The sequence below is a fragment of the Gymnoscopelus braueri genome, assembly GCF_963280865.1.
Source record: "Gymnoscopelus braueri genome assembly, chromosome: 14".
Classification (NCBI taxonomy): domain Eukaryota; kingdom Metazoa; phylum Chordata; class Actinopteri; order Myctophiformes; family Myctophidae; genus Gymnoscopelus; species Gymnoscopelus braueri.
Window position 1 is genome coordinate 35,535,019 of NC_137619.1, and position 22,689 is coordinate 35,557,707.

Below are 22,689 nucleotides of genomic sequence, written 5' to 3' on the forward strand. Positions count from 1 at the left end.
GTATTTTTGGGCCCCTATAAGTGAGATTTGTAAAAATGTACAAATATCTTGGGCAGTGAAACCGGCCCTAAAAGTGAGGTTTGGAAATTTGTACAATTATCCTGCGCTGTGATTGGCCAATCACAATCTATTTAGGACTGTGATTGGCCAGTGTCACATGACACATGTGCATAGCCCTATATAAGCAACCATAACTTAAAAAAAACAATAAATTTGTTTTTTTTAAGTTATGGTTTTGTCCATCATAAAGAGTGTTTCAATAAATGTATTTATCTTTTGTACATGATTGATCGACTCCATTCAGTATTGTGATTAGCTAGCAAGACACATGCTGTGATTGGCTAGTGATACATATGACGAACTAATCTAAAACCACTGTGATGTAACACTAGTATATTACTTAGATACTGTCCATTTCGTGAGAACAGTAAAGTAGAAGTCAAAGATCACTATGGCTGAAATGAGAAAAGGGAAAACCGATATTGAGAAGAAAATAGAAAGTCTTCCTAGAAGTGGCTCTTTAAGATCAAAGCATATATCAGAAAAGGTTAAAGATGGAATTGTGACAAAGCATAGATCTGTCCAAGGTTACAGAAGAATTTCAGGCAAACCTAAGATTTCTAAGAACACAGTTACCAACATAATCCATAAATGTAAGAGACGAGACTTGGTGAGAAACGTAAAGAAGAACCCAAAAAAGGAAAAGCAAAAGGATAAAATGATAATGGTAAGATCAAAGGGTATTCCAGAAGAGCTCAAAGACAGAATTGTGGCAAAGCACAGATCTGGCCAAACTTACAAAATAATTGCCGCTGCAGTTAAGATTTCCTGGAACACAGTAGCCAAGATAATCGGTAAATGGAAGATGTTTGAGAAAAGCAAGAATGCTATCAAGAATGCAAACAATGTTATTGCCAAAAAGATTTTGTTTCAAAAGATATTTAGACTTCTCACTTCATTAATGCCAGCTACACGAGACAGACTTATTAATATTCCCATAGAAGACAATGATGTAATGAACACTCTGCACACTCTTCCGAGAACTCCATCTCAGGCAGGAATAACTACCATTGATGTCAAGATGTTAAGTGGCTCTTAGTTTCAGATCAAAGCATATATATTGGTTGACTCCATTCAGTATTGTGGTTAGCTAGGAAGACACCGCCCACTTCACACAGGGTGTGATTTTTTTACTTTACTGGAGTATTTCCATTTTTCAATACTTTTACTTCTACTCCACTACATCTCAGCGGTAAATATTGTACTTTTACTCGATGCGACGCATTGTGAGCTTGTAGATCTTCTATTTTCAAAAGATTTTTACACATTTGAAAACTTGTGAAATGGTACATTCTGCATAATGACTACTTTTGGTACTTTAAGTACATTTTGACAACAATACCTTTGTACTTTTGCGTAAGTACATTTTGAATTCCTGTCTTTTACTTGTAACAGAGTACTTCTAAATTGCAGTATTGATACTTTTACTTGCCCAAGACTACCACCGCCCAAGACTATAAAAATGGCACCCATCCCTCTTTGCTTGGCACTCGGCATCAAGCATCCAACCCTTGATGCACTCAGCATCAAGGGTTGGATTCCCCCATACGAGCGTCATGTCCAGGTGGTGCACTAGTTCATCAAGCTAGCTGCCTCACGCTAAAGAAACAGGAAAACAGGCTCCTGAACTACAGTATGGACCACATGACTCTGGAACCGTTGGTACCCAAGGCTACTTATAATCTAATATGATTAATAATACTGTGATTCAACAGGGTGTGCCCACTGTGTATTTGCTTACTTCCACACCTTAAGACAAATACAAGTCTTTAGTAATATCTTTGTTTCAATAATGATCAGTAGAGATTGGGGGCAACACACAGCATATATATAGCATGCTGCATCTGAGAGTTCTCAGAAACTTCAGCTCCTTGTCTAAGGCCACATCAATCCTCAGGATGGTGAGTACTGTACTTCATATCTGGCATTGTGAGTCTAGTGATGACATTTCAATTTACAGTAGACTTAAAAGTTGTGATGAGTAATTTTTACACAGGATGTGATGGTTATTTATTGATTGATTGATTGAATGCATATATTATCTGTCAAAAGGATAACACAAAGAGATTATTTCCATTGTAGTCCTGTGAGTCGATTCAAGTTTATGTATACAATGTCAAGCTTTTATTATTATTATTATTATCATTATAATGTGTTAATGTGTTTTTGATGTACTATCTCAGAATTCCCTCCCAGTGATCGTTTATTTCCTGGGGCTGGTTGTGCTGTGTCAGTCCGCCTGCTTCTTCCAGATGCTAAAGCTAACAGACATAAATAACCCTCCAAAAAGTGAGTTCAGCTCGATTATGACAACAGTGGAATAGAGACGGTGTGAATTACCGTGATTTAAGTCTAATTTATACTTTATCATACATCAGTGTTGCTCGCTGAATATAACTGATTGTCAAGATTTTCCAAATGAGTTATTTTAAAGTAGGAAGGCCTATTAAATTATGCTTAAGTTTACACATTGGGACAGCATGAGCAGTGGAAAACTACATGAGGTGTTCCGGTTGTTTTTAACTGTACATGTTTACTTCATGCTGCCTGACTCAAAACGTACCAAATGGACACACATCCACATGCACATTAGCCTCGGTACCCTGGCTTTTTGCATGCACTTACTTGCGTACACCACTGGCTCTGAAAAGTGATCTTGAGGGGGTTCCAGGCGGTCGCCAGCAAAATCAAGAACAGTTTAAATACTTAGAGAACCACTGCAGTAGGCCTACACACAAAATTATACAGAGCGACATTTCTTCAGACCTGGATATGGAGCCTAGGTGTATTACATGTATGTGTTATTCTTTGTGTTCAGGTTGTGTGGATAAGGACAGTAAGGAGCACGCCTTTGGCTCTGAATGGACAACTAAAGACTGCTTGGCATGCTCCTGTTCTCAGCGAGGCATGAGCTGTTGCAGCAAGTAAGATTTTTCTCTCCTTCCAACTCAATCAATCCCTTAGTAAGCCTCACTAACATTAAACCCTTGATCAAACCTTGGTGTTTTCTGTTCTTGACTGTGTGGATTGTGTGCTTATATATTTTGATGGTGGCATCTTGGTATCAGGTTACTTATATCTTAACTCTGTTTCATTCATAGGATGCCATCACGCTCTGCGATGGAGATCCCTGAAGATTGTGAGCTGATTGAGAATAAAGCGACCTGTTCTTTTAAGATAGTGATGAAGTCCGATCCTTCCAAGGCGTGTAATCCTCTCTAAGCAAATGACAGAGTTTCAGATTGGCTGCATTGTCCTTATCTTCACCAGGGACCAACAATGGAATTAAATGCTCTCAATCATTCCCTGGATTCTGATACAGTATACATGTGAATAATTTATATTAGGCTACTTTAAATTGTCACAGATGTATGCTACTGTTAGGCCAACAGTGCCAATAAAGGTCAAATCTACAACTTTTGAATGTAGTGTGTGTTTTCTGTCATTTTCAAGATGTAAAGTTTGTTAGTTTGATCACAGTATATTCAAGGGATTTAACAACCCAATGTGGCAATGACATCTTTCATACAAACACTCTAACTTGTGCAGCAACACTTTTTGGAGTCGCTGCTTCCATCTTTGTTTGAAAAGAGGTGACACATTGAAGTCAGGTACATATTGAGTAATTGCACTTGAGAGTTCAGTGCCACTGTAGAAAGTGTTCTTTTGACTCGACACACTATGCATGAAACACTGAAATGTAGCATATATTGTTTTTAATTTGATCACCATCAGGACTTGATAGTTTTCTGCATAAGAAAATCCATTGGGAAAAATAATTGGGAATGGTGCGAAAGTCTGATTGCCAGGGAAGGACAGAAAAGGATACACATGGTGCATTTTCAAATACATTACTTTTAGTGTGTGTGTGTGTGTGTGTGTGTGTGTGTGTGTGTGTGTGTGTGTGTGTGTGTGTGTGTGTGTGTGTGTGTGTGTGTGTGTGTGTGTGTGTGTGTGTGTGTGCATGCATGAGCATGCCTGTCTGTCTGTGTGTGTATCTGTGTAATAATTGTGTGTGTGTGTGTGTGTGTGTAGTGTGTACTGAAAAAATAATGCACATCCTCCGTTTCTTGGTGCTGAGCCAAACTGCAAAAACAGAATCATGAAAAACAAAGCGGGGGCTCACAACTCACTTTTGAATGCTGCAAACGTAGCAAGCCCTCGCTTTGTGCTGGTACTTTATCCACTGAAGTTGGCCTCTTGTATGAACATAAATCAATATCTAAAGTAAATTATGATATGATGGGTGTGCCTCTGTGTGTATTTGACCACCTATTAAACATTACTTAACACCTGTACACCTTAAGTCAATAATCATCTTTTGGTTTCAGTAAATATCAGTAGAGGTAGGCCAGGCGCTGATGTCCACATGAGAGTTGTCAGACACTGAAATAGGAGGTACACTGAAATATTTAGGCTAAAAGGATAACACAAAAAAGTCCGGGGGACTTGTTTCCATTGTGGTCCTATATGTGAGTATTTCACATCTACACTTAGTTACACCGTAACCCCTTCAACCCTGGCATACCAATTTTTGGTTGTCATTATAGGTGAAAATTAGAGACAAATATTCAAGAAATGTCATCAATTGTCTTGAAAATAGCAGATCTACAAGATTTAGATTTAGATTGTCTCTTTGCAGAGTTGTTAAATGGTTAAGTGGTCATTAAATTCAGATCCAGATGGTGAAATTGAATGTACATAATATATGCAGATAGCAGTTGAGTAGTGGATTATAGTGTTTTCTTTTACACTTTTGTTATAACTTTTAACTACTGTATTCTGAAATACAGCCATTATCAGCATGCCAATATGCAGATGTAATTTGGATGTCTTGGGTGACGGGTCCTAGTAAAATGTCAAAATCGATGATGGCATGTATTGTGTATGCCTGTTTATGCTGTTTTTTTCCTCCTATACCTGTGATTGGTTGTCTGCTGGAATTGTGACAGCTCGTTGGTACATACCTCTAGATGTCTGAGATCAAATATTTGAGCAACACTCCAAAGAGCCTACGTACAGACACACATGGCCACAACACTGGTTGAGTGTTAGTTTAATTTTTAGTCTGTGAGAGTGTAAACATTGGGCCATAAGGATTTTCTGAGTATCAGCATCTGGTACTTTGTTAAGCTAACTCTAGATAGCTTCAGTGACTTGTTTACAGGAGATCAGAAGTTTCAGATCAGGTTGAGCTAACCTAACCCTAATCCAAAAAACTTACCATGCAAGCAATCCTTGACTCCAACCTGAATATTTTACTGATTAACCTTAGCTCAACCCCCCCCCCCCCCCCCCCCCCCTCACACACACGCACACATACACACGCACGCATGCACACACACACACACACACCCCTGTGTATTGTGTATGCCTGTTTATGCACACACTCCCCTGTGAAAACAGAAGAGGTGTTTAAAAAATGGAGTGCTCTTCATCAACACAGAGCCACAGGCCTCGACAATATCCCCGCCAAATTTCTAAAAGACTCAGCCGCCTCCATTGCTCCAATCATTACCCACATAATAAACCTCTCTATCATACAGGGACGGGTCCCTAACGATTTAAAAAAAGCAAGGGTGACCCCTCTGTACAAAAAAGGAAACAAATTAGACCCTGGCAACTACCGCCCTATTTCTATTCTTAGCTCCATCTCGAAAGTCATGGAAAAAATTGTCTATGAACAGGTCGATAAGTATCTTGCAGAGAAAAATCAAATCTACAAATTCCAATCTGGTTTCAGAACAAACCACTCCACTGACACATGCCTTCTCTATTTGAACGACTCTATCAAACAAGATGTCGACAAGGGCAAATATTGCGGCATGGTCATGCTGGACCTCCAGAAGGCCTTTGACACCGTTAATCACCCAATTATGATCAATAAGCTCAAAGCAATAGGTTTTGATGATACGTCAGTGAACTGGATGAGATCCTACCTGGAAGGGAGGGAGCAAGTGGTGGAAGTAAACGGCACCCAGTCCCCCCCCTCCCTGTGACTTGTGGTGTCCCACAAGGAAGTATACTAGGACCTTTACTGTTCCTGATATATGTGAATGATATGTCATCAGCCTGCGACTGCAAACTGTTCCTGTTCGCAGATGACTCGGCCCTGCTAGTCTCGGACAGGGACAGGCTGCAGGTTGAGAAAACTCTCAGCTCCGAACTCAACAAGATCTGCATCTGGCTCTCTGACAACAAACTTTCATTACACCTGGGTAAAACTGAATCCATCCTCTTTGGGTCCAGTCCTAACCTTAGCAAGGCAGAGAGTTTCACGATCAAAGTGGGTGATGATGTCATCAAAAGAAAGGATGAAATTACCTACCTGGGCTCCTTGGAGGCAAACCTCTCTGGTAACAAAAACGCCGAAAAAGTTATCAAAAATGTCAACCAAACAACACGCTATTTGTGGAGGATTGATCGTCTAGTCAGTAAGAATACTCTGAAGATTCTTGCAGGGGCCCTCATTCAAGGTCATTATGATTATGCATGCACTTCATGGTATCACAACACCTCCAAGGCCTTAAAAACAAGGCTCCAAACATCCCAAAACAAACTTGTAAGGCTACTTCTTGGCCTCAATCACAAAACCCATCTAACCCCTGCTCATTTTGCTAGGATTGGGTGGCTTAGGGTTGAGGACAGAGTACAGCAACTTGCTATGGGCCTGGTCTTCAAGATACACCACAACATTGGGATCCCCCTGTATTTGTCAAAATACTTCCAAAATGTTTATGAAGTCCATGATCATAACACCAGAGGCAGCTCCACAAATCATGTTCAACCCAGATTTGGCTCAACTAAGGGAATGAACTCGTTCTCATGCTATTCATCAAAAATGTGGAATGCCCTACCAAAAGGAGTAAAGGAGTGTAAAACCCTACTCACTTTCAAAACTGCCCTAAAGATACACCTTCAGGAGGCTGCAATTCGAAAATGGCCCCTGTCTAAGACTTAACCTACCCCCCCCCTCCTTCATTTTCCTCTTTTGTATATATATATTTTTTTCTCTCTTCATACCAGTAACCTGAAAGCTGATTGTATGACATTCTGTATAGTAGTGTGTATATCTGTCCGTCTCTTATATGTCATCATGATTGGAATCGTACCTGGGGCAACCAGGGCCTCTGGCTCCATAGGCTCCCTAGGCGGGCTTACTAACCACTCAGCTATGGCCTGTCATGTACTGTTCTCATGTCTTACTAAATAAACTACATCAATCAAACACACACACACACACACACACACACACACACACACACACACACACACACACACACACACACACACACACACACACACACACACACACACACACACACACACACACACACACACACACACACACACACACACTATATCACAGCCACCTTTCATCAGACAGACAGATTGATTGATTACATCTGATTTTCACTGTGTATATGTTGTGGATATGGATGGTGAAGAGCATGCACTTGATTCTGCATGTATTACTAAAAACTGCTATAAATGCTCCTGTGATGAAAGAGGCATGGGAAGATGCACATATAGCCTATTATGTTTTCCTCTCCTCTCCTTCATAATCATAATCTTTTTTCAAACAAACCTCCATTCTGTGTTCTCTGTTCTTCAGTGTGTGCACATCCATCTTTTGTGGTTTGATTTACTTATATGTTAAGATGATCTTACATCTCTTTCATTGACGGCTTCCCTGAACCCAATCGTTTCGCCCCCCAACTGTGAGCTGGTTGTGGATTTTGACTCCTGTTCTGCCAACATGCATGTGATTAAGTCAGAAAACACAAAGCAGTGTTTTGTTTATCTCAATCTGGGAACCCATTGGCAAAAAAAAGGGGGGGGGAATCCAAATCTGTCTTGAGAGATTACCTTTCTCTAAACCCACGTGGTGGTTATACACATTGGCTACAGTCTCTTGATGTTATGTCTTATATAATTGATCATCTGAAACAGAGTATTATTTCAGTTACACCACCCATACAGGAAAAGCCTAAAGCATATTTTGAATTGAGTTTGTATGTATTTCTCGATCCTAGTCTCTTTATACAAAGTGGTTGTCATAAGAATAGTATGGCAGATGTCATATTCACTGTTGATTGTCTGATTGTGCATTTATACTTATATTTATTAATAGAATGTGCAGATGTTTATTCAGTTAGAGTAGACCATGCAGATGTCTAGTGTCAGACAAGTCTATTTATGTATTTATTTTAAATCTTCTTATTCTCATCACTATACCCTTATCTGTACCTATCCTGTGTCTCATGCTTACTGCTGTTGCTGCTATGACACCTGCATATCCACATGGGGTTCAATAGTTTCACCACTGAGTGGCAGTAGAGCTCGTCGTTTGGGGACATCTCACATGTCAGAGGCTCCTAGAAGCCATTACAGACATGTTCATGGTGCTTCTCTCTGTCATATAAACACCCTGGCTTGTGTGGCGTTTTTCTCTCTGAACCGCACCACTCTGGATCCACACCTGAGCATCACATTGTCATCTTTTCATCCTGTCACCATTTTTTCCCAAATCTACCAGGTGAGTGCTGTGCAATTGAACAAGTATCAGCCAAAATTGTCTTTGTTGTGGACAATCAGTATTCATTATTATTCTTTCTCTAATCAATTAAATGCTGAATCTAATGTAAATGTGTCTGTTCACTGTTAGTTTGTGCAGGTGTTAGGTGTTGTGCAGATTAGTATTGTTGTTATTATTATTATTATTATTATTATTATTATTATTATTATTATTAACATTGCATCACAAATATTTTTCATACATTCAAACCATAATATAATATTTAACAGTATTTAGAATTTATTCAAATCATGTGTTAAGGTAGGGTAAGTGATATTTTTTGGTATTTATTTTGTTTTTTGTTAAAAGGTTAAAGTACTATATTGTGATAGTAATCATTGCTACAGAGCGTTTGTTCGGTCACAGGGGTCTCTCCAGCTCTTTAGTAAACCAGAATATAGTACATTTTCAGGTAGGTGACACATTTTAAGCCAATCAGGAGAGAGCACTGAAAATGCATTTTCTGTTTAATAAAGAGCTGGAGCTGAACATTGGAGACTCCTTATATGGACAGGAGGACACTATACTAACGAGCACTATCAGAACATAGACCCATTTTGCAATTATTTGAATAATTGCAAATCACTTACCCTACCTTTAACTAAGTAAAGCTGTAAATATGCTTCCGTATAGCTGCAGAAAACATGCTATTGTTGTTGAACCTATACTTGATGTGTTGTGAAACATTTACTTTCAGCAATACTGGCAAATAGCCTAATGTTACACAGTCTTTAAAAGTGTGAATAATGTGTAGTATATGTGAAACACGTTTGGGTAGCTGAAAGCAGGTCAGATTTGCCTACATACAGTCTTTTACTGATAACTTGGACACATATTGTAGGCTGCTGTATATAGTATACAGATTGATTGATTACATCTGATGAATGTATCATTTTCACTGTGTATAGGTTGTGGATATGGAAGGTGAAGAGCATGCACTTGATTCTGTATGGATTACGTCTATAAATGCTCCTGTGATGAAAGAGGCATGAGAAGATGCACATGTTGTTTTCGTAATCATAATCTTTTTCGAACAAACCTCCATTCAGTATTCTCTGTTCTTCAGTGTGAGCGCATCCATCTTTTGTGGTTTGATTTACTTATATCTTAAAGGAGGAGTTCACCCAAAAAATTACTTATTTTCTATCAATTACACACCCCATGAAGCCATGGATTCTTTTTAGTTTTTGTGGCATTCCTAAGCTAATAATTTGATTCCCGTCTCCTACCGGCTAATGTATCCGGTAGGAGACACAAAGTAGATTATTTGTGTCTCCTACCGGAAATACACACGGTCATCAAATTATTGTCTTAGGAATGCCACAAAAACAAAAATAAATCCATGAAATCAAGGCTTCATGGGGTGTGTAATTGATAGAAAATAAGTATTTTTTTGGGTGAACTCCTCCTTTAAGATAATCTTATATACATATATAAGCATGCATGTTGCATGCATGTTATAAGTGGGTGTATGCCGTGGCACAACTGTGTGCATGTAACACATGCATGCACACGCACGCACGCACGCACGCACGCACGCACTCACGCACGCACGCACGCACGCACGCACGCACACACAAATATGCTGAAAATTTGTTAAGAGGGGATACTGATTATGGTCTGCTGTTACTGGCAGTCAGGAAGGAATGAAACAAAACAGGTCTCTCAGGGGTAAACAGTAGTGTGATAATTAATTCCCAATGAGGGAATTGACAGGGTCAAGTGTTTTTAATGTCTCTCACACGGTCTCTGTTCCATTTCCAGACATACATAGATGCTGTCTGTTTCACGGCTCCTTTTCTATGGTGAGTTATGGGTGCTAAAGTAGTTATTAGTTTCTATCATCTGCAGCAATTAGTCAGGTTTTTATAGAAAAAAGTAGACTATTGTATTGCCATCCAAGCAGATGAGACTTAAAATCAGCTGTTAATACGTTGCTTTTCAGCAGAACACAGAATCAGCAGATCTCATCTTATTAGAGAAATGTCTTTCACACATTTGACCATTTACCAGTCACAGAAGACCATTACATTTTGTTGTAATGTCACTGAGGACTCTTGACTGGCTGATATGAAATGAACAAGCTGGAAGAAAGACTGAATAGTGTTAGGTCATGCTGCTTCTGCTGCAGAGGTTGTTTTGCTGTAATTGGTGGAAAGTAACTAAGTACATGTACTAAAGTACTGTACTTACAGTAAGTACAATTTTGAGGTGCTTTTACTTTACTTTCCATTTTTCAATGTTGTAGTTCTACTCCACTACATCTCAGAGGCAAATATTGTACTATATTGTACTCAACGACATCTTTATAGTTAGTTAGTTTTTGTTTGTTGCATATTTAGATTATTATTACAAAATATACATTAACCACTTAAGCCCTGTTTTAAACTTGGGCGATTAAAAAATAGCAGGTCTACAATCTGCTATTTTTGAAAGATTTTGACATAATTTTTATAATGGGAAAAGGGGACATTCTGTATGTAACGAGTACTTTTACTTTTGGCACTTAAAGTATCATTTGATGGCAATATGTTTGTGAGTATATGTTTGAATACAGGACTTTTAGTTGTACAGAGAGAGTCTACATTGTGGTATTGCTAGTTTTGCTTACATAAAGAAATCTGAGTACTTCTTCCACTATGGAAGTTTTTATTGGACTTTATTATCTGCAAACCGCATCCACCTCTGGCAGTAGTGAGCTGAAACGGATCATAAAGAGATGGCTCACGGAAGCTCCGGTTCACTTGTCTTATGGGGCTTTATTTATTTTACTTTTTATATTTATTCTTTGACAAAATAAAAGATTCTGGCAGCGCTGAGCCACCTGTCTGCACTTTAGACACCGTTAGATCTGATGTAGAATGTGGTACTATTGTAAACAGGGTAATTTTCTCCAGATTGCAGATTTTCACAGCATCTAGCAGAATCTTCACTTAAAGGAAACAAGGCTGGATCCATTTTATGAATCTGGCAATATCCATTCCTCCTCATTCTGAAATCCTTTTTCTTCTGAAACCCTTTTCAGAAAATAAAGACTTTTGTTCAAATGAAGAGACGAGAAAAGCCAATAATCTAAATGCATAAATGGAGATGAGAATTTTCAACAGTAAATACATGGGTCAATTTAATCAGAACGTACTATAGTGAATAATTGCTTGATAAGACAAGCAACTATTGATTGATGAATCTGATTACCATACACGTATGACAAACCAACATCAGCAAATTATTGAGCTCTCATTTGATTTTGTAGCTTCATCACAAGCGTGAAGCTACATTTCATCTTTGAATATATAATTATTTGTCAATTCCATTTGCACCCTCTGTCTGTCTGTCTGTCTGTCTGTCTGTCTGTCTGTCTGTCTGTCTGTCTGTCTGTCTGTCTGTCCGTGTCTCTCTGTCTCTGTCTCTGCCCCCCCCCCCTTCTCTCTCTCTTTTCCCCCTCTCTCAGATGAATATTGCCAGCCGGCTTGGATGGGTGGTTTGATCCTAGTGGCATTGTAGTCTTGCTGTGATGTCCTGGAGAGGGAGTGCAAACCAGTCTCTTGCATTTGGCCCCATGCTGCCTTTCCCCTTCAACAAAACCTTTCAACCTCCCCTTCCATGGGAGGTGGGCAGAACCAGCGGCCAGTTGGCGCAGGGGGGAGAGTGGACTGGAAACAAGACCCAGTCCCTCACTGACCCCTTTGTGCTGGTGGAAGATGATGACTGGTGCCATATGTCACCTGTCCTCACGGTGTCTGTAGTGGTTTGTTATTGCATTACAATGGTTCTGGGGCTGATGGGAAACATCTGCCTCATCCACATCATAGCCCATAGCAGGGAGAGGGCCAATGTCACCAGCATCTTTATCTGTAATCTGTCAATCTCTGACATCCTCATATGTGTCTGTTGCCTCCCATCCACTGTTGTTTACACAATAATGGACCACTGGGTATTTGGGTCAGTACTGTGCAGACTGGTTCCATTCATCCAGTGTGTGTCTGTGACTGTATCTGTGCTGTCTCTGGTATTCATTGCTCTGGAAAGACATCAGTTGATCATCAATCCTTCTGGGTGGAAACCCAGCGTTCCACAAGCTTATATGTCTGTCGTTCTCATTTGGATGCTCGCTTGCCTCACTTCCCTGCCGTTCCTACTCGTTCACCTGCTTACGGACAAGCCTTACGCTGACATTCCCCTGCCAAAGTTCCAAGCACATCCCCCGCCATCTCCCAATCCCCAGCCTCATCCCAACGCATCACTGATACAGCCCATCCCCAGCAAGTATTCGAATTCATCGTTTTTTTATCATCTCACGTCTGCCCATCTGGAAGCATGTCTGGAGCAGTGGCCATCGCAGCAACAGAAGCTGGCTTACACCACGTGGCTCCTGCTGTTCCAGTACTGTGTCCCACTTCTGCTGGTGCTGTTCTGTTACATCAGGGTGTTTGTCCGCCTGCGGCACCGTAAAGACATGCTGGATCGCGCCAGAATCCCGGAGAGCCAGCATATGATTCAAAGTCGGCGAATCAACATCATGCTGGTCGCCCTGATAACAGCCTTCGCCGTCTGCTGGCTTCCACTCACCATCTTCAACACGGTGTCGGACTGGAACCACGAGGCCCTGCCCGCCTGTCACCACAACCTCCTGTTTTCCCTCTGCCACCTCCTGGCCATGTCCTCCACCTGCGTCAATCCGGTCATCTATGGCTTCCTCAACTCCAACTTCCGCCCGGAGGTCAGAGAAGCGCTGCTGCAATGCCGCTGTAGCCCAACGCTGGAAGAAGAGTACGACCATTTCCGCTTGTCCACCGTGCACATGGAGATGTCCCGCAGCTCCATGCCCGTCAATTGTAGGAGCCACTCTGTGTGATATGTACAAATGCGCTGTACAATCCTGAGTGTTAATTGTCTCCGCCAGACCGAAAGCCATGGCCGAGACTATGTTTTGCACCCCGTCCGTCCGTCCGTCCTTCCGTCCATCCGTCCTTTTGTCAGCTAATCTCCAGCACTATATCTCTATAGTCATTAAACTTCCAAAGTTTGCAGGGGTGCTCCGTTTTGAACAAAATGCCTCAAATCATGAACACAGCGTGCAATTTCCGTGAAATTTTACACGCACTTTCCTAGTAGGAAGAAATAGCACTTGAAAATTTTCAAATCAGCCTCATGGTGGCGCTATAACAGATTGATTCGGGTTTTTACCTATAACTGCACCAAATTGTGTAAAACCTTGTATGCGCACTACCTAGAGGCCAAGGAAAAACCTTTGCCCTGCATTTTTCATATTTGCCTTTTATAGGGCCACCAGGAGGCTGACTTAAATTCTTTTTATATTACTCCTCCAGAATGTATCCAAATTTCACGCAAATCGGTACACATGATCTCTATAGTCATGTGATCAAGATGGATCTGTTTGATTTTTCATATTCATCCTGATTGGCTAAGTTTTGAACTAAATGCCGCAACTCATGAACGCAGTGTCCGATTGTATGGTGAAACTTTGCCACCCTCCCACAAATACCACCCTTTTAACATTGCCCTATTATAGCACCACCAGGAGGAAGAGTTTTTTTTTTTTCTAAGTTATATTACTCCTACAAATTTTGTCCAAACATCACGCAAATCGGAACACAGTCAAGTGATCAAGACGGATCCGTCCATATTTTCATATTCCATCCTAATTGACGAATTCCCAACATTGCTGGCCCACAATAACCTACCTGACCTGGTGGAGACCTGTGCTCCGAGGAGCACTTTTTCTAGTTTAAAGGTAGGGTAAGTGATTTTCTTTGGTTAAAATAAGTGTTAAATAGCTCTATATTCTGATAGTACTCATTGCTATAGAGTGTTTGTTCAGTAAAAGGAGTCTCCTTGTCTCTCCAGCTCTTTATTAAACAGAAAATGCATTTCGTTTCAGTTTCAGTTTCATTTCCAATTTTATCCAATCAGGATATAGATTAAACAAGTGAAATTGGAAGTGGTGGCACTAAGAAATGAGCAGGCAAAATTGGAACTGGAACACTATAGAAATTAAGCTTACAAATTTGTACTTTCTCCTGATTGGCTGAGATTTTGACACCTACCCGAAAATGTATTTTCTGTTTATTAAAGAGCTGGAGAGAAGGGGAGACTCCTGTTACTGAACACACACTCTATAGCAATGATTACTATCAGACTATAGTGCTTTAACCTTTTAACAAAATACTTTTTGTTTTAACCAAAAAATATCACTTACCCTACCTTTAACTCTGAGAGTGTACAAATGGAACACATTTGTTCCATTTGTACACTCTCAGGCAGTGGCTCAGGAGGTGGAGCAGCCACTTGGGAAACAGAAGTTTCCCAGTTCAATCCCCTGAGTTATTGTCGAAGTGTCCTTGAGCTAGACACTGAAAATCCAACTGCTCCCAATGAGCAGGTTGGTGCCTCATGGTTTCATCTGCCGTCGGTGTGTGAATGGGTGAATGTAGGGCACATTGTGAAACTCTTTGGATAAAGGCATTATCTAAATGCACTATTTTATTTTTCAGTGTGGCCCTGTTTTAGGCCTAAAATTGGTTTAGCTTTGATTATGTAGAATGTCTGTGAAGTTATGTGTCAGAAGTGTACTGTGAAATATTAGTTTTATAGCTTTGAAGGTGTAGCACTGGAATAATTATTTAGTTGAGTGACTGTTTTATAATGGGTTTTCTAATAAATGGCAATGCATTCGATGGACAAGTTACCCTCTAAAAAGGATAGGCTTGTTAATAAATCATTGGAAAAAGATCTGCGTCCAGTTTGAGACAACAGACCTTTGTTTAATTCAACACTTTAATAACAAATTATATTATGTATAAATATGTGCAGATATGAGCAAATATACACAATATTGTATAAGTATATTGCCTTAAATTAGGCATGTTGAGAGCTGAGTAGGCCTATGTATGTTGTATGTTGTACTTCATTGTTAATTTTATATCTACAGTATGTTGTTATTGTGAATGTAGTGCAACAATTTCTTAATTGAAGACAAAACATATGGTTGTTTTTGGGCTGCCAATCAACCGCAATGAATCAAATGTTGAGAGACAGTGGGGAAGGACAAAAGGGACTCCAGCTTGTGTTTGAGAATAAAAGGCTTGTAATCAGGACAGCATTCAATTTAATTCTAATATATTTGTTTACACAACGCTTTCTAAAACTATTCAAAGGACTTTCCACTCTGTTACAAGGCAGGAAAACATTCAGAAGACAAATGTGAACTTGAGATTGTGAATAAATGGCCTTTAATCAGTACATAATATGATTGTGTTCTAATGTGTTTGTATGGGGCTTTTTGCTGTAGGCTAATTAAATACATTTTCATTTTCCACACATCAGGAAAATATTGATCCTGTACACACCTAACTCACACAAAGCAACATTAATGTGTATAGTTTCTAAAGTTTCTAAGTGTGTGTGTGTAGATATTTATTTGTGGATGGGTTGGTTCTATGATGGGCTTGTTTTGTGGACGTTTTGTTTTGTTTCACATGGCAGAAAAAGTCTGCTGCTTTTCAATTTTGCTACGTGATGAGAAAGTAATTAAGAATTGTGAATGAAATTGATTAATTAGCCATATTTTGTTGTTTTGAAAAATCTAATGAAACCTTGAAATATTGGGTTTTATGTTTTCTATGTGTGTAGGCTATTATCTATGTTGCACAATGAGGTTTTAAACTTTTAAATGCAATAAATGTATTCTTGCTTTAATAAACAGCCTCATCAATACATTCTAGGGAGCCTCCCATGGGGGATGGACCATCTGTACACTTGAAGAGAAGATTATCAAGCACAATGAAAGCCAGGTGCCTCTGAACCTTTTTAACCCTAGCAGATCCATCAAGGAACATGAAATGTGAGGACCATGTCTACTGGTGAGAAGACAGAAAATATAGCAGACAGTCACTCCTTGGGCTGAAACGCGTAAGGGCTGGAGCCCGATTTCCAAGCTCACATGGCGATACGGCGTGTTGTGAGCTTGTAGATCTAAATGGGGGTCCCTGTCCCTGTACTGTACAGACAGACAGACGGACAGACAGACGGATATAGATAGATAGATAGATAGATCTACACACATAAATACATACATACAGTAAATAGCCAATCTACAAGCTCACGTGTCATGATGCGGCACGTTGTGAGCTTGTAGATCTAAATGGGGGTCCCTGTCCCTATACTGTAGAGACAGACAGACAGACAGACAGACAGACAGACAGACAGACAGACAGAGACAGACAGACAGACAGACAGACAGACAGACAGACAGACAGACAGACAGACAGACAGACAGACAGACAGACAGACACTGACCATGATACTGACATGATACTGACCTGATGAATACATAGCTTGGACATTCATTGTAAGGGGGTTCAATAAAAGGGGGAAAAAAGCTGGCCACTGTGTAGGAAATTGTGAATCGATGGATTAGATGCACATCAGTGGGGGTGGTCAAAAAATAAATGAACAAATAACTAGATAAATTAAACAAATAAATAAACAAATAAGTAGATAAATAAATAAAATGTCAATAAAAAATACTAAAAGAAAAACAGTTATACATATACAGTATATATACACTGTGCATATATATACAGTATATTATATACAGTATGTATGTATGTATACTGTATACTGTAAATATAAAGAAAAACAATTATAAAAAAGAAATAAACGAAAAGGAAAAAAAATAGAAAAGAAAAACATAAAGGGCGCTTCCCGCCGTTCTTGATCATGAGCTCCAGGATGAGCTCAGCTATGTCTACACCATGAACAGTGGGCAGTGGCTTTCCTACAATTTAAGTGTGAAATCAGAGTAAATGCCATGAACCCTAATCAAAAAGAACAATGTAGTGCTTCAAAGAAATACCAGGTAAACCTCAAACCTAGCATCTGTCTAATGCTACACAACACTTATGGTTCAGCAAAACAAATCTACATAACAAATACAAATAACCAACATAGAGTATAACTAGCATCTATCAAATATGGTGATAAGACATGACCTCTGCCTCTCCTTGCTTCCCTTCCCACATTGGCCCGGGTCCCCTGTGTGCAGCTGGAGGGCCTCCAGAGCTCTGATCGCTCTGTTTCGGGGACAGGGGTGTCCAGGATGTCCTTCATCACCACCTGCTTCTTCCTCTTCTCCACCTCCATTGTCATGACCATAGCTTTCTCCTTCTCCTTCCCTCTCAGCAACCTTCATTACGCCATCTACTGTACCTCAATGCCATCTTCCCTCTCATTTGGATTGTCTCATCTCTCCAAGCCTTCAGTTCTCGTCTGCTCCTCCTCCAGCATTTTCTCCTCTTCCTCCACCTTGTTCTCCAACTCTGATGCCTCTTGCAGTCACCAATGTGCATTTCCATTGCTCTTTTTCCTGACAAACAAATCATTAAAATAAAGTTCTAGTAGTTCTGTCACCTTTGCGGTGCATCCTGCCATATCGGTTTGTATTAAAATGGAATTCACAACCAATCAAATTAAAACAGAAATCCAGGTGCAAAATTAAACAATTAATATACATACATTTTGTTTCATGTATCTCGTATCCTGATGTCTTCTAGAATCTGAGGTACTCTTCTTTTATTCTAACTACTTTACCTAGAAGAGGGTCTTGTGTGTGTTGTCTGTGTGTCTGTGTGTCCGTTTATCGTTAATATACCTTTAATCTTGTTCTTGTTTTCAAGACGATTAGCGGGTTCAAGTCTCAGTACCCAGCATTAGCCAGGTTATTGCATGGGTGAAATAGGCTCTCTCTGTCCATCTCTCTCCCTCTCTTCAAAGCGATGCGTTGTGAGCTTGCAGATGCTATTCTTTCCGTATGTTCTCCCCAGAATAGGAATGCTAGACAGCACGTCCGATCCAGAATGGTGAACGCGGTGTCCCGCCGAGCCCCCGTCTAAGGGAGGGGCTGGCCTCCTGGTAGATAAAGGTGTAGAGTTCGACAGGGATCCGGCTGTGGCACAATGCACATACATGCGTGTAGTACTTTTCCAGGAGATTAAACACCTCCCCAACATTGATGTCCCTTTCTGCGATGAACGTGTGCATGCTGTGGATGTCTGTCATGAGTTTCGCGTCACCAAAGGTGAAATAGGCCACATCTCGTCCTGCCTCGGAAGCTGCTAAAATCTGGAGCAGAGCTTTAAGTCGGGCGTCTCCCCCAAAGGCTCCACAGCCCCAGCTCCCCGTGGCCACAGCTGGGAGCTGACTTCTTTCCCCAGGGCGGGCAAAGCCACAGTAGGCCTTATTGAGTTCTCTGGTGACCCTGGTTAGGTGAAACTGTTCCATGAAGCTGCGGAACGGCAATGCATCAATGGCCACAATTTCAGTGCATTTTCTCTGCCAGCCATCCCTTGGAGCTGTGTCCTCGTGGCTGCTAACCCATTCGAAGCTGTCTGCAAAGCCTGTGTATTTACTGTACTGCTGCGTACCTGTGATGATGAGGCACTCATCGTTGTCCAGGGACTCTGTGAAGAGGCGGGACACGATGAGCTCGGGGTTGATCAGGAAACGGATCTCCTCCTGAACCAGCCCGGAACCGGTCACGCCCCCTCCCACAAGCCGATTGGCAAAATCCACCTGGAGCATTCCGTGGCCGCCGTCCTCTATGGTCCCTTTACAAGTAATGTGCAGCTTTGAGAACATGGACGTTGAGACTTTCCAGTTGGGAGGGTTATCCAAGGATTTCCTTGTGAATGTTACTAGACCAGTAGGCATTTTCTCAGTGACACTTTTAAAATAGCACATCAGGGTCTTGAGCTTCTCAGTCTTCTTTGTAGAGGCCCCCTCAAACAGCTTGAAGAAGTTGATGTCTGGGTAGGTGGCGTACTCAGCCGATCCGGAGATGCGGTGGGGGAAGGTGCAAAAGAAGGCGTTAGCTAGCAAGCACGCCACCTGCTCCTGAGACATGGTGATGGAGTGGTCCATCCCTTTCTTAAGGAAAGGTATGGGCTTAGTACACAGCTCAGGGACTCTCAGTGCTAGTTGCACCATGTCTGGCAGCAACACGCCCAGTAGGTGATCTGCAGCATCAGCTTGCAGGACCTTGCAGTACAAATCCAATGCTGTGAAGTCCCATTTCTTGGCATGTGTAGAATTATATTTCAATATTGCATTCTTCACCATTAGTGAGCTTGTAAATCCCACTGTCAACACTCTCTGGATTAATTGCCATCGGCCCTGACGAAGCAGGTCTCCTGTCCTCTCGTTTACTACTGGAAACAGGCTCTCCTGTGAACAGGGCATCTTTACATAATCATCATCCCAGATATCCTGAAACGTGCTGGGATATGGAACTGGAACTTTGCCATTTTGAAGAAGGTCTGTCCTTATCATGACCGTGTGTTCAGGAGAATCCCTCAGCCGAGGAAGAGTCGGGACATATTTCTGCTTGTTCTGTAGCATACTGGCAACAACCGGGAGTTGTATAAAAGGCTTGTTGAGGATCTGCAAGTGGAGTTTGGGAGGGCACTATATACAGATCATTGGTGACGTGCTGTGACGTAACCAGCCTTGCCCATTGTGGAGTGCAGCCCACTGGTGGGCCATGAGGATATTACAAGTGGGCCCCCAAATAATTGGCAAAACACCAGTGGTGGGAAAAGTACTCAAATTTAGTAAGTAAAAGTATCAATACTGAAATGTAGAAATAGCATTGGTATACAAATGTACTTAAAGTAGAAAGTACGGTAGAAAGTACTCATTGCACAGGTGGGTGGGAAGGTAGGGAGAGGGTACTTAGAAGCAGGGGGATAGCAGAAGGGGACGTTTAAAAAAAAAACGAAAACCCACAAGAAAGCACTGACCTTGAAACCGCTGGTAAATATACCGGTAAATGTAACTATGCGATGTCATGTACTATGTATTCATATATAGTCATGTGATGTATCACTGCAAAATTGTGGAATAAAATTTAAATATAAAAATAATAAAAATTACTCATTATGCAGAATGTCCCATTTTAAATTTTCAAATGTATAAAAATATTTTGGAAATAGCAGATCTACAAGCTCACAATGCGTCGCGATGCAACGCATTGTGAGCTTATAGATCGGCTATTTTCAAATGGCCGTTAATGCATGTTTTGTAAGTAATAATAATTAAAATCTACAAAGTAACAATACTTTTTACTCAAATCTTTGCCTCTGGGGGTGCCTGGAACTAAAATATTTTCAGATGGGGGTCCGCGGCGGCCAAATACATATAATTGTGGGGGTCCTTGACATGAAAACGTTTTGAGCAACACTGATATTATAACAACAGAAGTGTTTCAGTTAGGATATAGAAGACTTTTTTTTAAACATGTGTAAGGGCGCGCTCCCACCAAGAGTTGGCTGGCCGCTGTTAAACGCAGGTTGTGCGCGGCCACAGTTTTTTGCAGCCAGCGGATTCTAAAAAACGGGAGTGTCGCGCCTGTCACTCACTTTCAGGACCCTCCCCGTAGCCCGCAACGCCTTCTGCCTTGAGCACCATGTTGCTTCCTGAGTCTTGGGACGGTCCGCCTTCGACTCACCCGATTGGACAGAGGGAGAAAATCAGCGCCTGGCTCCAGCAGTTTTATGCTTAGTCGCGGAGAGCAGATAAACGCAAGGTCTGCGCGACAAGCGGAAAAATCTGCTCTTGCGTGAATCAACGCATTTGCATTGACAATGCATTGGCAGATTCTGCAAACAGCGGCCAGCCAACTCTTGGTGGGAGCGCGCCCTAAGTGTGCCACCTGGAAATTACACCTGACTTTAGAGAGAAGAGAATGCCATTGCAATGAGGAGTGAGGGCGCGCTCCCACCAAGAGTTGGCTGGCCACTGTTTGCAGAATCTGCCAATGCATTGTCAATGCAAATGCATTGATTCACGCAAGAGCAGATTTTTCCGCCTCTCGCGCAGACCTTGCGTTTATCTGCTCTCCGCGACTAAGCATAAAACTGCTGGAGGCAGGCGCTGATTTTCTCCCTCTGTCCAATCGGGTGAGTCGAAGGCGGACCGTCTCAAGACTCAGGAAGCAACATGGTGCTCAAGGCAGCAGGCAGTGGGCAGTGCGGGCTACGGGGAGGGTCCTGAAAGTGAGTGACAGGCGCGACACTCCCGTTTTTTAGAATCCGCTGGCTGCAAAAAACTGTGGCCGCGCACAACCTGCGTTTAACAGCGGCCAGCCAACTCTTGGTGGGAGCGCGCCCTGATGATTGATTTTTACAAGAAAATTGCCTACATGCAATAATATTATATGAATCATATAAATCATACTGAGATACAGAAAGTAGCCTATAATAAAACATTTCCTCTATTCAAAAATAACAATCGATTCACATGGGAACAGCAAGATTCCAAAGTGGATCTAGACTTCATGTGGCCATCCTGTGTCCTGTGACGTTATTCGTCTATCTATGATATATATCTATGACTCATATTCAGTGGTGGAAATAACATTTACTATTTACTCAAGTACTGTACAATTTTGAGGTATTTTTACTTTACTGGACTATTTCCAATTTTCTATACTTTTACTTCTACTCCACTCCATTACATCTCAGAGGCAAATATTGTACTTTTACTCCACTACAATTATTTGAAAACTTTAGATACTAGTTACTTTGCAGATTTTGATTATCTTTACAAAACATACATTAACCATTTCAGCCCTTTACACACTTGTATAACTTTATGAAAATAGCCGATCTACAAGCTCACAACATGTCACGATAAGAGGTGTTGTTGGTGTGAGCTTGTAGATCGGCTATTTTTATAAAGTTATACATTTGAAAACTTGTGAAATGGAACATTCTGCGTAACGAGTACTTTTACTTTTGGTACTTAAGGTATATTTTGATGCCAATTTAATTTACTATTACTCGAGTACATTTTTAATACAGGACTTTTACTTGTAACAGAGTATTTCTACCTTGTGGTATATTGATACTTTTACTAAAGTAACAAAATGTGAGTAGGGCAGCCTACTTCTTCTATCACTGCTCAAATGTGGGCAAGGTTTGATTGATTGATTGAATAAATACTTTATTAGCAGTTTGCAAAAAAGCACAGGA

The 22,689-nt window shown here is 40.9% G+C and overlaps 3 protein-coding genes across 3 annotated transcripts; 2 read left to right on the top strand and 1 right to left on the bottom strand.

The window, feature by feature from the left end:
• The first annotated feature begins 1,847 nt into the window (after positions 1-1,847).
• On the top strand, positions 1,848-3,484 carry msmb (microseminoprotein beta). Its single transcript, XM_080450013.1, has 4 exons — positions 1,848-1,961; positions 2,244-2,349; positions 2,879-2,984; positions 3,162-3,484. Exons 1-4 carry the CDS (start codon positions 1,896-1,898, stop codon positions 3,280-3,282), a joined length of 399 nt encoding a protein of 132 aa, XP_080306139.1. The 5' UTR covers positions 1,848-1,895; the 3' UTR covers positions 3,283-3,484.
• Positions 3,485-12,152: 8,668 nt separating this feature from the next.
• Positions 12,153-13,493, top strand: npy4r (neuropeptide Y receptor Y4; the record flags this gene model as incomplete). The annotated part of the gene is made up of 1 exon (XM_080449683.1): positions 12,153-13,493. The coding sequence occupies one exon, from the start codon at positions 12,153-12,155 to the stop codon at positions 13,491-13,493; it is 1,341 nt and encodes a 446-aa protein (XP_080305809.1).
• Positions 13,494-18,493: 5,000 nt separating this feature from the next.
• LOC308100619 (poly(ADP-ribose) glycohydrolase-like) lies at positions 18,494-20,056 on the bottom strand (the record flags this gene model as incomplete). The annotated part of the gene is made up of 1 exon (XM_080449684.1): positions 18,494-20,056. One exon carries the CDS (start codon positions 20,054-20,056, stop codon positions 18,494-18,496), a length of 1,563 nt encoding a protein of 520 aa, XP_080305810.1.
• Positions 20,057-22,689: the final 2,633 nt, after the last annotated feature.